This window comes from Choloepus didactylus, chromosome 9, assembly GCF_015220235.1.
Source record: "Choloepus didactylus isolate mChoDid1 chromosome 9, mChoDid1.pri, whole genome shotgun sequence".
Classification (NCBI taxonomy): Eukaryota; Metazoa; Chordata; class Mammalia; order Pilosa; family Megalonychidae; genus Choloepus; species Choloepus didactylus.
The window spans coordinates 69,036,389-69,050,973 of record NC_051315.1 but is presented as its reverse complement, the minus strand read 5'-3'; the positions used below and the strand labels follow the sequence as shown (position 1 = coordinate 69,050,973).

At 34.7% G+C, this 14,585-nt stretch overlaps 1 protein-coding gene across 4 annotated transcripts in view; it reads left to right on the top strand.

Moving 5' to 3' along the window:
- Nucleotides 1-14,585, top strand: part of SESTD1 (SEC14 and spectrin domain containing 1) — a 154,488-nt gene that overhangs the window by 67,912 nt on the left and 71,991 nt on the right. For all 4 annotated transcript variants that reach the window (XM_037850449.1, XM_037850451.1, XM_037850450.1 and 1 more), the window contains 2 exons: nucleotides 1,717-1,825; nucleotides 11,076-11,166. In XM_037850449.1, the coding sequence (XP_037706377.1) occupies nucleotides 1,717-1,825; nucleotides 11,076-11,166 (200 nt within the window). The remainder of the gene's footprint in view (nucleotides 1-1,716; nucleotides 1,826-11,075; nucleotides 11,167-14,585) is intronic.

Genomic DNA, 14,585 nt, shown 5'->3' with positions numbered 1-14,585 from the left:
CTTTCTCTCTTCTCTGTATTCATTCTTTTTATAAAGGACTCCAATGAGAGGATTAAGCCTCCTCCTGTATGAGGCGGGTCACACTTTAACTGAAGTAGCTTCGTCAAAAGGTACTACTTACAATGGGTCCACACAGGAGTGGATTAAATTTTAGAACAGGTTTTTCTGGGATATGTACAGTTTCAAACCACCACATCCTTTATCTGTATTATTTGGAATCTGTTGTATAGGATTGAATTTACCTTCCGGTATTAACTCAAAGTCTGTATTGGCTAGGAAGAGTTGAGGAAAACTTGTGAGATATTTTACTAATGTGTGAGCAGTGGTGTGGTACCTTTGGTGTAATGATTTCATGGAATTTTAGATCAGAGTAAATCTGCACATGATTTAGAATAGGTACTGTGACCCCACCTATTTAAGGTTATTCAGATTATATAATCTTGTTTTATTATTCTTATGCTCTTTTGGTCTTACCAGAATTGTCTTGGTATTTATTCTACTGATATTCTTTTCTCAGAGTATATTGTGTCTCTCTGCAAATGGGCATGTTTTCCTATAGTAGGCCATAGAGAACAGAATAAAAAATTGAATTCTGCTAGTATTGTTTCTTTGTTTTATATGCATTATTATTATTATTACTTTTTTTACTTCTTTATCAGTAGACACTTATGCTTTTCCTATTTTTTCCTCCTGTGAATGGTGTTATAAACATTCTTATTCATATCTTTGTGCATTCATTGTACACAACTTCAGTAATATAAATTCCTATATGTGGAAGTTTAGTTAAAGAGAATGGGCATTTACGTTTGTGTTAGGTATTGTCAGATTGCTGTCTAAGAAGATTGTTTCAATTTATGTTTCTCCTAATAGTGTACAGAAATGCCTGTTTTCCCACACCATTGCCCAAAGTGGATATTATCATTGTTTTATAATCTTTATTAGTGACACTTTTTATTCCTTATGACACTAATCGCTGTGCAGCACTTGAATCTGTTGACCATACCTCTCTTGAAAGTCTTTAGCTTCTTGGCTTCTGCCCTTCTTTTGCTTTTGCTCTAGTGATTATTTCATTGTCCTTAACTGAAACCTTTTATGAAGTTGAATGTAGTCCTGAATTTAAATTCATCTCCTAGAGACTGTTCTGCAGTAGGCCAGAGTGCTTTAGCCCAGGTATGAACCTTTCTGTGGATTTGGTTCAGTGTATGGATGGCATAGAGATTTTGAAGAGTAAATAAAACTTTTTCTTAGCTCACACCTCTTGACTTCCTCTTTTGATTATTAAAGCCAGTAATTTATTAAAACTGTTTTAGTAAGAGAGAAAATCTTTTCAAGCAAGCAAAATCATTTAGGGAATATAGTCTGAAAATAACTTGTGTAGTCCATTAAAAAAAAAATCTGTATTGTCAACAAAAAAAATGTGTAGTTGAAGTCACTATTAATCAACTTGAATCTTGTGAAATGGCCATTTCTGAGGTTAAACAAATTAATTGAATATCAGTAATTTTTATAGTTTATCTAATAAAAGGCAGAGAATCATTGGTGGTTGGCATGTCTTGAATACCATTCATTTCACAGTAGGAGTCATTTTTTTTCACTTGATACCTTTCTGTTTTTAGTGATAGAAGTATAGTGATTGTACATCTCTATAATCGTATATTATTCATATGACGATTTAATGTCTATTACATGTTAAATTTTATCTTCTTTCCTAAATAGGAGGAAAGGACAGACGAAGTGGCCTCATTTTGACAATTCCATTATGCCTCGAACAGACTAATATGGATGAACTCAGTGTCACTCTAGATTATCTACTCAGCATTCCAAGGTGACTCTAAAGGTGTCTTTTCTTAAATCTCAATGTTTTCATTCATTTACTAATGATTCCTGCCACTATTAAAGTAGTATGCATTGCTCTCTTATCTGCTTTTATCAGTAAAATTTTAATTAAAAACACTAGGATTAATCATTTATGATGGACTCCATAGCAGATAAAGACTTATTTTAACTTCTCTTGAAGCACTTAATAATATGATACAGATTTCCAAAATGTAGTATTGTCAATTTTTCAGGAACACGGATTAAATATCTATATACCTTGCAACTTTAGAAAAACTAGTGAAGTTAATTCGGTAGAAAGCTTCTTTTTTTATATAGCTGTTTCACTATATATATAAATATAAATGTATCTGTAGGTCATAATATATTGAGTGGAGACTTTTAGGAGTTTAAGAATATTTTTATTTTTAGAAATGCAAAAAAATGTTTATTTATATTTTAATCCAAAGATCCTTCAATTTTAAGTTTTCAGATACCTTGCTTGAAGACAAAAGTTAAACCTTCCTCTTTGTTCCAGTCTTCCTATCACTTCAACAGCAACAAAAGCAAAAATGGCTCCTCGCCAACTTTCCTCTTTGTATATGAACATTAGAATCATCAGGAGATTTTTTTAAAAATTTGAATCCCTGGGATCCACCCCCAGAAATTTTAATCCAATTGTTCTTAGGAAGCCTGCTCATCAGAATTTTAAAAATAAATCTTTTAAACTTCCTGAATAATTCTAATGTGCAGCCAAATTTGCAAACCTCTGCAATTAAAGCATGAGAATGAGTGTGTGTGTGTGTGTGTGTGTGTGTGTGTGTGTGTGTGTGTGTGTGTAAAGTATAGCGGTGGGAAAAGGAACAAAAATCTTATATAAGGCCCTTAAGCGCCAGATGGTAAATTTTAAACATTTTGGTAAGAGTAAACAATTTTTTGTATCCTTTTCCTTTACTTGCATTTTATTAACATAATAGCTTATTTCATTTAAAACCACCTTGGAGGGGACAAGGTTAAAATAACATTTTAGTACAACTGACTTTAATCACATTTACTTCAACTATTGGTCTATAATTTAATGATTCTCTTGCTGATTTTTTTTTTAGCATTGAGGAAATAGAGGTTTTAAAGTGAAATTTTTCAATTTTTTCACCTCTGGAGAGGAAAGTTGTCAGATTTCAGAGTCAGTACTGAATAACTTTGCTGAATCTTCTGAGCTACTGATTGCTTATTTGTAATATTTACCCTGAGATAGAAAACTACAGTTTAGATTACTGCGATTAGCCAGACTTGTAGCTAACAAACTATAGAAAAAGCATGAATGAATTCATGGTTAAAAGTGTCAGGGAACTTAGAGAAACCATCTGAACCAACTGACATGTTTGATAGTTGAGGGAATTAAAACTCAGAGTTTAGAGTTATTTGCCCAAGGTTACACAGCTATTTAGTAGTAGAGCTGGGACTAGAATCTAGTATTCCTGACACTAGATCAGAGCTTTTCTGTACTTCAAATTAACAGACTACAGTGGAGTTCCGTTTCATGAGGTTCTCTTCTGAAGTTGGAATGCAATGCAAAGTCACTAATAGTCAAAGTTACTCTTGAAAATGCCCTACTCGAAATTAGAGACTATATTTTTACATGAATATGTTGGGTTTTCCTCCAGCATTGGAACATGTCATTGAGCCTAAGTTATGGAAAACATAGTTGGCTTGTGATTAAGTATGTTATAAGGAAATGCATGCTTTCATATGCTAAAATCACACTCAACTCAGCATGATGCTCATACTCTAAGACTGAGTCAGGTCAAGGCACCAACAGATGTGTGTCTCCTGTCTCATATTTACTCTGGGGCATGCAAGCAGGAAATAGAATGGGGGGCAAAAATAGCTTGCACTATTAAAATCATCTCTCTCTAATAAATATTCATATGATGCTATTCTACTGTAAATTATGAATCGGCTTCTGCATATTTGCATATAACCTGCCAGCTAGTAGAAAAGATGTAAGTTTAAGCAAGATGAAACAATTTATTCTGACAGGACAAAATAAATACCTGAATACTTTATTTTTGATAATTGCTTTGCTGACATTTGACTTTCAAAAATATACAGAACTCTGAATCTTTAGTCCTATGCTTTCTTGGGTCAGCTTCCTATAACTTTGGCATTTAAAAACATGACTTCCAGTTTTTAACACTACTTGCCATTTCATTAGAGAGCTAAAACGTTATTTTTGTCACAACTCTGGAGAGCAGTTTATTAGGTGTAGTCTTCAGAACTTTTTTCCTTCAGAATTCCATCATTCATACCGCTTTTACATTGTTATCTGCCCCCCAACGCTATTATGACACTTTTCAAATATAAAGAAAAGTTGAAAGAATTTTATACTAAACACCAATATGCCTACTGCTTAGAGTCTACAATTAATATTGGATTTAATTCACATTATCTCACATCTATTCATGTATTTACTCCTTTTTCCCTCCTGAAACTGTTTTTACATATACCCTGTTAGATCAGGCTCTGCATGTGTCTAGAAATGTTTTTCCTTTCTTACTATTCCTGTTTTTTTGTTTTTGTTTTTTTTATGTGTATGTGTGTGAGACTTGCTTGGGACTTCCAGTCCCCTAGTGTTAAAATTGAACTCTTCCCAGCTATGAACATCTCCTGACAGCTCTAGCATTGTAGCTAGCTAATGTAGCCTGTCCCTTACAAGAGATGTTCAAAGTTCTCTTTTTGCAGTGAACATCTTAATATTTTGAGTGTAACCGTAGCTTTTTTTAATGACCAGGGACAAGAAGTAATATATGCCTATTTTAAATGGGCAACCCAGCACAGTTAAGAATGGGGGCATTTCCTGACCCCTTTCTACACAAGTTGGGCCCTAAGCTTGTCTTTTGTTTCAGACTTTTGAATAGAAGCACTGAGGAAAAAGGGAAGGGTCAGCTTAACTGTAACCTAACCTAAGTACTCAGTTTATATTTGGGTAACTCTTCATGTCCAGATCCATGTAGTGTTCTGAACTAACCTTTACTGCTCCACTTTTTAAAATAAAGGATCAATTATAGGTGTTAATAAAATATGAGAAACTGGCAAATCTGGGCCAGTTTTATTTTATTTTCCTAGCTGTTGCTGTACATTTTAGTATAAACAACAGGATCAAATATGGAACCATGATTCAGAAAGCAGAATCAAATTCAAGATTTTGTGACAGGTAAAATAAAAAATATAAATTAGTCTATAGATCTTTTCATAGAACAGTAAATACTGAGATGAGCACTAACCAAAATTTTACAAGTAAATGTTCATCTCATATCATTTCATTATATATTTCAAAATTTTAAGTAAGAAGTATATCCATATTTAATGCATGGAATGAGATATACTTTCAATACTATAAAGTGTGATTATAAAGTGTTGAGACTACTTAATTTTTAAAACACATGACAAAACATATGCCAGGGTTTCTCAACTTTTAAGGAGCTCTTTTAAGGCTTTCCTACTCACTTCTACTTGAAATGGTAGTCTCCAGTTGGATTACATTTTCTTAATAGATTGTAAGGTCCTTGAATGCAGAGCTGTGCCTTATTTATCTCTGTATCCGCAGTACCAATAAAGGTGATTTGGAGACTTTGTCCTCATTATTTGCCTACTGAAAGAACAAACCAGACTTAGCAGTGAATTATAGTTTGAATCCCTTAGCATGTAATTTTATAAATGCCAATATTCTTTCGGGCAGGCATATTCATAATTTTTTTAAAAAAATCTATATATGGCCGCCTTTGTTTTAAAGAAATCTAGAAGCCTCTCATGCTTGTGTTCCCTTCTTATATCTCACTCTCACTGGGATGCCCTTTTCCCATTTTTAAGGAGCCTTTTTAAAACAGACAGGTAAAGATTAATTTCCCCAAACAGAAGTTCCATCATCCTTCATTTCAGTTTTCTGTGATTTTCTCTTTCTTTCTACACAATGAGCTCAATTCAATAGCTGTTTATCTTGTGACACTGTATTAAGTACTTTGTATACTGCAAAGACAAGAAAGACAAAGTCTTTACTCTCAAGGACATTCTTTAAAGTTTCTTAGACTGATATACTAAGACCTTCTATGACTTGACTCGCCTTTTTAAGTTAATATTTCTTGAGCACTTACTATACAAGACATTTTGTATAGAGTACTATATTAACTCACTTAATTTTGGGAATAACTTGATGAGATAGCAACTATTATCCCCATTTCATAAATGAAGAAGTGAGGGCAGAGAAGTTAAGCTAGTTGGTGCATTTGTTCGTATTCTTACTGCGCTGCATGTATCCTTTTAGGTTTAGCTTCATTAGGTCCTTTATATAGGTACTTCCCATATTCTTAAGCTGTTCTCCAAACTAATAGCACATTCTGTTTCTGATTCTTAGGCAGTTAATCATGATGTGCTTAATGATTTTTAAAAAAATTTTTACATTTATCATTAAGTCTTAACATTTTTTAAAATTTCAACGGTTTGTGTTGTTTCCCTGGTAACATTAAATAAGGTAATGTCTGAATGTAAAGAAGACACTAATTAAAATGCTACTTTTCTCTCCACCCTTTCACCTTCCAAAAAGATCTTAAGCTCTGAGGGGAGAAACTGTGTCTACAATTTGTATTTTTCACAACCCCATGCAGTACTTTATGCTACTCAGCCATTACTGGTTAATGGATATGGATTTATGCCCTGTATTTTATTTTATTAGTTAAGTTTCTTCAACATTCTGCATGCTCAAATGTCAGATGTGGGCTGACAGGAAATGGTAGCTGACCGTTTTCAGAGTATCGCACATCTTGTTGGAAAATTAAATAAACATGCAGAAGTTGCCAGCTCAGTTGAAGTTGTTTTGATGGATGAGTTTATCTGGTCTGGTATAACCTTCCTTTTAGAACTTTAAATTCAAAAAGAACCTGAGAATTTGCTTATAGATGATGACTGGGAAGCAGATATGAAAAAGAGTCCCATATTTAAGGAAATAATAGCTAACATGAAATCATTTAATCCTCATCACAACCCTATGAGATAAGTACTATCATCTTCACCCCATCTGACAGATGAAGTCACTGAGGCAGAGAGAGGGTAGGCAGTTTAGGTTTCTTGACCAAGGGCATGTGGCCCAGCAGGGTTAGAGGGGAAACTTGAACCAGGTCAGTCTTGTAAGCTGTGCTCCTAATCACTGTGCTGTGTTCACCTCTGTTAGAATTTCAGTGCAGTATCTAATTGTTAACATCTAATATTAATTAACATAAAACCTGATTTATTGCAACTGATAATTGACATGAAAATGACAACTCTGGTGATTATACTATTATAAAATAAGTTTTGAAAATCTTTTTTTATTGATTTTTAACAAATCCAATTTTTTCAGTGGTATATTCAGTGTACATTTAAAATCATAGCATTTTCTAGCACAAAGTGAACTTACTGATCATCTAAATTTCAGAATCAGGGATGAAATGTACCTTAAAATCATCTAATGTAACCACCCTACCCATATTTAAATCCTCTCTATAAAAATGCTGATAAGTATTTGCCCAGACTATTCCTTATTAGAAATTCGACATCTATAAAAGCTTTCCTTTTCATTTTTCTTAAGTTTTAATTTTGTCAATTCTTCCTAATTGAAGAAAAACATTTTTTTTTTTTTTTTTTTTTTTCAGAAGAAGCAAGAGAATGCAGTGGTTTAATGACTTGCGAAAAATCACACAGACATTAAGGTCACTCAGCAAATTTGTGAGAGTACTATATGTTCCTGATTGTTCTAGGTGCTGAGCAGATGGGTGAACAAAGCAGACCCAGTCACTGCGTTTATGCACCTTGCATGCTAATGGTCAGATAAACATATATTATAAATAAATATACCCAGTATATTAGATATTTGAGTGCTGTGAAAACAAAGCATAGAAAGAGTCAGGAAGAGTGATGGCATGGGAAGGGGGTGTGTGGAGAACATTTACAAAATGATAAGGTAACACTTTACCAGAGATGACTGAAGTGACGGGCAGGTCCTACAGATATCTGAAGAAAGAACATTTAAGTTAGAGGGAACAGCAAGTGCAAAGACACACGGAAGGAGAGGCTTAGCATGTTGTGGGACAGAAGGAGACAACTATGGCTGGAACAGATTGAGAGAGAAACAGAGTGATATGAGAACAATCAGAGACAGAGGCTGAAGTCAGGTCCTAGAGACCTCTGCAGGCCATGGTCAGGACTCAGTTCTGAGTGAGGAGAGCCATTGTTGCCTTCTGACTGAGGATTGACATGATACACATCAGCTAAGATTTTTAAAAGTCCTCTAGTTTTCAGGCACTGCGTTGGAAACTGCGAAGATATTACTAAGATAATATTCTTGCTTTCTGAAAGCATAGTATCTCTGGAAGATGAATTGTAAGCAAGTAATTATAATAAAAGCATAATGAAATTAGTGCCATTTTATAATAAGTATAAGCAAAGAGTTCTAAGATTGGAAAAGAAGTAATCTTTAGTTGTAATTGAAGCAATTATTGAAGAGCTGCTGGATACTGAACCCGGGAAATCCATTGACAGTCCTCTTCACAGTCAAAAGTAAGGGAGATTCTTGCAGAACCTCACTTTGCCCCTTTTTACATAGCTCTTTAATTCAGCCACCTCATCCTTGAAAGACTCTAATGGAATAGGATAAGGAGGTAAGGTCTTAATAGGTTTTTTGTTATTGTTCCTCAAATATAATTACTAAAATGTTAATAGTAAAGGACTTTATTAATATACCACTTTCAGCTTTTCCAGCATTCCCTTTATGAAGGGCATAACCTGCTTCTAAATTAAATGTTGTTGTGAAAAGCAGTTTTAACCGTCACTTCACTTGTAGGAATGAAGTAAAAAAAATATTTCCTTTCACATAGTTAAAAGGCCCCTTGGTCTTATGGTTTTGAAGTGGTATCTTTAGATTGTGTGAATTTTCACTGTCTTAGTACCATGTGAGAAAATATGATTAAGGGTGTTTTTAAGTACTAAAAAGATTAATTTTGAGTATTTTATGCCTGTAAGCTCACTACAGATGGTAATTGCAAGCTTCGTTACTTTCTTAGTCCTAATGTAGAGATTATTTTAGAGTGTGCTTTGAAATATAAATTTGTTGCTTGTGAAAACTTACTTATTTAACAAATGGTGGTGTCACCTTTATTTCAGAGATGCAGACGCTGATAATGAGAGAGTACGAAATTACTTTGTCAGATCACTACCCTTCTCTTGACTCTAGTCCCAACCCAGGCACAGTCCCTCCAGAGGCTTTGTGAGTCTCACTACCCTTCCTGCAAACTTCTGTAATGCATTGGTACAGTCCTTTGAGTTTGCTGCCGCTTCTCTGAGGGCTACTCAACAGCCACTTATCCTGCCTGGGCTGTTCTCTTCCAGGCTTATTATATTCTTTCTAAGTCATAGCAGTCTTCCTGAGTATCTTGTTTTGGGGGAACTTCAGGGATTCTTTCCTTACCTGAGCCCACAGCTAGCAATAGATTGCCAGATTTGCTTCCCCGAGAGAGTTTTTATGTTGTTAATCTGGGAATGAATTTTGTATCGCCTCATCTTTTAATTTTTTTTCTGAAGAATACTTAGTGAATCTTTTATTTTATAATGCAAAATCCAAAATAGAGTAGAATTTTTTTATATATAATTCATGTATCATAAAAATCACCCTTTTAAAGAGTACAGTGTTTTTTTAAAGTATTTTTACAAGGCTGTGTGACCTTATATAATGCCAAAACATTTTCATCAGCCCCAAAAGAAACCCTGTAACCATTAGCATTCTTCCCTTCCCCCACTACCTACTTTCTGTCCCTATGACTTTAACTATCCTGGACATTTCATATAAATGGAATCATATAACAGGTGGTTTTATGTATATGACTTCTTTCATTTAGCATAATGTTTTCATGGCTTATCCTTATTGTAGTTTTTATCAGTAGTTCATTCCTTTTTATGGCCGAATAATATTCCATTATGTATATCACAATTTGTTTATTTAGTCCTCATCAATTGTTGGACATTTGGATTAATTCTACTCTTTGGCTATTATGAATTTTGCTGCTGTGAATATTTGTGTGCAAGCTTTTGTGCAGACATATTTTCATTTGCCTCACCTTTTGAACACTTTTCTATTTACTTTGGGAGCTCGGTTTCTTTCTCTGCCTACAGAGGCTCCTGCTCCTCCTTCCAAGTCTTTAGCAACTTAATCCTCATCCTTGTGACCTTACTGTTCTCAGAACTGGTCCTGCCTTCCCCAGGAACCTGTTTTGGGTCTAGTGTGAATGCCTGGAGGGAGTAGGGAAGAGGCTAACCAAATCTTCTGGAGCTGTTGGATTTAAATACTGCTGTTATCTTTTCATACAGTGTAGGTGACTGAGGGACCTTTGGGTTGGGAGAAATCTCACTATCAAACTCTTGCTTTGCTAACCAAAGTTTCAGTTCCTTCTATAGAATTGAAGGGAGGGCAATTGAGATCCTTGCATTATTGATTTTCATAGGTAAAATAGTAATAATGTTATTATAGCTGTTTAGTTTTAGTCTTTCCTGGGGTCGGTAGATTTCTAGAAGTGCTTAATTAGTAAATACTTGAATACTTGAATATAATATAGCAGTAACACATTTTCCAACACTGAGGATAATATTTTGCTGGTCAAGTGAAAGAATGCTAAAATGAGAGCTGAGGTGGAGTCAGACATGGTGTATTCAAGCTTTGAATTATTACATAGATCGTTTGTTACATAATCTCATTAAATATCCCCAAAGAGCAACACTAGTTTAATAATAGTTTGCTTTATTCTTACCTGTTTTAAACTACCACTTCACCAACTTTATACTTGTGGCCGAAAGGAGAGACAAGAACTACAAAACACACTTGGCAATCGTTAGGTACCTTCTTCGCTGTGCTCCCATTTTACAGATGAAGAAATTGAGAGATTAATGGGACTGCTTGGATGTTTCTTTGATTTCTTCATTTAAGACTTTGACTTTCCATGCTTTTAGAGTAATTTTCTTGCCGAATTAGCTTGTGAAATGTATTTCCTGAAATGAGAGAAATAAATTACTTGAGAAAATTGAAAGAATACTATGAAGAATTTTATTTGACAGTGTAAACCAAACCAAGTGAGAGTAATTCTACTCATTTATGATTAAAACTTTAAACCTTTACTACTTAGAATTACAAAGAATAAAATGAGAAGCTTGTTTTAATACTTTGTAATTTTATTTTGTTTCAGTGAAAAGTGTAAGGCTAGAGGATTTACTGTGATAGTGGACGGCAGAAAATCACAATGGAATGTGGTGAAAACAGTAGTCTTAATGCTACAGGTAATTTTATTTTTGACTGTCGGGAAACAGTTTTATTTTACAGCAACAGATCACGGTGGTATTGGCAAACTGATTTCATTTATAGAACTGTGCCCGAGCATCTCAGCAGTGAATGGGTTCGGAAAATGCATATCTAATTATTGGATAATGTTTAAATTAAATTCTTATTTGTTTGAATTTAAGTGGTAAAATAAATTTCAGTCCTCTTGAAAACATTTGTAAGGGATCTAGAATAATATGTCATATTCACCTGGGGAGGGGAGCTTTGTGTGTTGGGGTACCTGATGGTACCTAATGGTATAGGTACCCCAACACATCTATACCATCAGGTACCCCTTACCCCATTCTGATAATACAGGTGTGGAGTGAGACTGGGTCTGGTCTATAAAAGCTTCTCAGGTGATTCTGATACGTTTCTCCCTTGTATTCCCCTTTTACTTCCCCAAAGCCCCAGTATTCATGATAATCTTACTATTTATTTATAATCCAGAGGAATTTTCTTAACAGCTTTGTCCTCAAGAACTTTCTCAGTCTACAAGTTAACATTTAATAAATGCCTATGGTTACAAAGTCCTTGAGATCCGATTCCAGTCTTCTGTTTTATATTTCCTTGTGTTCCTTACAAAATGTTTCCATAATGCCTTGCGTATAGAGGTGTACAGTAAACATTTACAGATTTATTCTAAGACTATTGAGGATATTATGATCTGAAATGGGAAAAAAAAATATCTGAGTGATTGAAAGGGGATAGATTGCTTTCATGCATCTGGGTGCTCTTGGAAGGGCTTCTAGAGAAGATAATTTTGAGTGATTGAAATAAAAGGGGTTATATAGTTTAACTGGAAGAAAGTGAGAAGGGCATTCCTGGCAGAGACACTGACTTAGTGATAGCTCGGAAATCGAGCAAATACAATGAAGTAAATTGCTGGCCGGCCAATTTGGAGAAAATATAAGTTGACAGTAACATGAATAAACATTCAGTTAGGTAAATATCAGTCATATGAAAGAAAGATCAAGAATTTTAAATGAATTTGAGAAGAAAGTGGTAGTTACTTTAGTGTTCTGTGGAAAAGAATATAACTTAAATTTTAAAGGGTATCTAAGGAGAATGATTCTTAATGCTTTATCTTTTATTTAGGATAATTAGGCAAACAGGGTTGGAAAGGTAGGGGCAAGGCAGTAATTTTAGTTGTTTAATATGGTTCAGGTACTGCTACTCTTGCTATTTAAATTATTTTACTTAATTTTATCCTCACAGCCTTGGGAAGCAGATTCTGTTATCCCCAAAGGTCAATAGAGGGTCAAGAATTTTAGATAACTTAACTAGGTTCTCCTTATGAACACGGGGAAGAGCCAGGATTGTTCCTCAGTACAGCCTAACTCCCAGACCTTGGCTTTTCCCATTGCATTCTGTACATTTACCAGCAGGATATGCATTTGAGATGGTCCCCGAATTATCTCCTTATTGCTTCATTCTAATTCAGTGTTTGGCCTAAATGTTTCATCATTAGAATCACGCCTTTGGGTTAGAGAGAATATAGCCTCTAGGAGATCAGTTTTTAAGGGAGCACAGATTGGTGTCCCATAATAACTTTTCCTGTCAAATATATTTTCAGCACTTTTTTTTTTTTTTCCAAACCCTGAAGTTTAACTCTTCTCTGTGAAAGTTGTTAAAATAACTATCAGGTGGGAAATCCATTAATTGTGACCTTGTGTTCTTCCTTTCATCCTGTTATTCAACTGTGTCACAGATGAGCTGTTTGGGACTTGCTGTTTGAACTGGACTTTGATCAGTGGCAGTTTTGAAGAACAATCAATGGATGATTTAATCCTCTCTTGCGATTTCTTTTCTGATAGGTATTTTAACAACTTTTGGATTTATTAATAGTTAATATTTTCAGCAAGTTGCAATAACCTGTTGTTTACTTCTAGTCAAACATTTTCTACCTGCCAAGTCATTCATTGCTTTTATATCAAAAGGTACTGGTAATTGTTTGGGAGCCCAGAGAGTAGTTCTGGCTCTACCTTTAATTAGTGGTCTCTAAAATGAGAGGCTTGCTTTCTTCTCTTTTCTGACAACTTTAATATTCATTGATTTTGAAATAGTAAGTTAAAAATTTAATATTAAGTTTTTTAAAGCATATCCACAGTTAAATGTATGAAAAAACCTGAAATCTACTCTAAATCTCCAGCCCCTTACTTTAATGCGAGTTTTGACACCAGTGAATTTATTTTACTTACCTTATTCTCAGCATAGTTATTGCAGGGGTTATCAGATTTCTGACATGCTAAATGACATGTTTACATTGAAAGGTTTTATATTTCCCCCTGAATAATGATGATGATGATGATGATGCTAATGATAATAATAAAAGTAATAATAATTCATTTGTACCATTTATGGTTTAGAGCAGGGGTCAACCCCTTGAGTTTGTAAATAAATTTTGTTGGAATACAACCACACCTATTCACTTGTGTATCATCTTTGCCTGCTTTTGTATTGCAACAGCAAAGTTGGGTAATTGGCCACAGAGACTTTATGGCCCACAAAGCCTAAAATATTTACTTTCTGGAACTTTCAGGAAAAGTTTGCTAATCCCTGTTATAGACTGTATGAAATGGTTTGGTAAAACTTTAGAGTGTTTCAGAGGCAGGCCTGGTTTCCATTCCAGTTCCATCACTTTTTAGCTGTGTGATCTTGGACGAGTTATTGTAGTTTTCTGAAGCTCAATTTATTCTTCCGTAAAATTGGGAGAATGACTTCCACTTGTTAATGAATATTCATTTATTCAATAATTATTTCTGTCTTCTGTATCCCAGGCACTGTTATAGTCATTGGGGTTAGAGGGGTGACAGAGTCTTACCTCCCTGCTAGATAAGGTACCTGACATTGAGAAGCTTATATTCTGCTTGATGAGTCAGACAATAAGCAATTATGTAAATTAATAAAAGTGTAATCTCAGTGATAAATGATATAAGGAAAAAAACAGCAGTAAAAGGAAACTGAGTTAGATGGTGCCACTTTAGATACAGTGGTCAGGAAAGGCTCCTCTGCAGAGGATATATTTGAGTAGAGTCCTAATATGGTGAGGGATCATTCCTTTAAGAAATAGGGTAAAGAACATTCTAGATAGCGGAAACAGTACGGGCAAAGTTCTGAGGTGGGAACAGACTTGTCACGTTCCAGGAGCAGCAAAGTCAGTGTGGTTGTGGTAGAGGCATGAGCTAGGAGGGGAGTGAGGTAAGGTCCAAGATGTAAATGAGGGCCTGAGCATGGAGGGCCTTGTAAATCTTGGTAAGGGATTTGAATTTAATCTGAGCACAAGAGAATGTCAAGCAGGAAGGACAGTGAAGAGGATATTTCAGAATGCTGGCTAATTTGGGTATTTAGCAATGTGGGTGGTAGATTTAAGATCTAT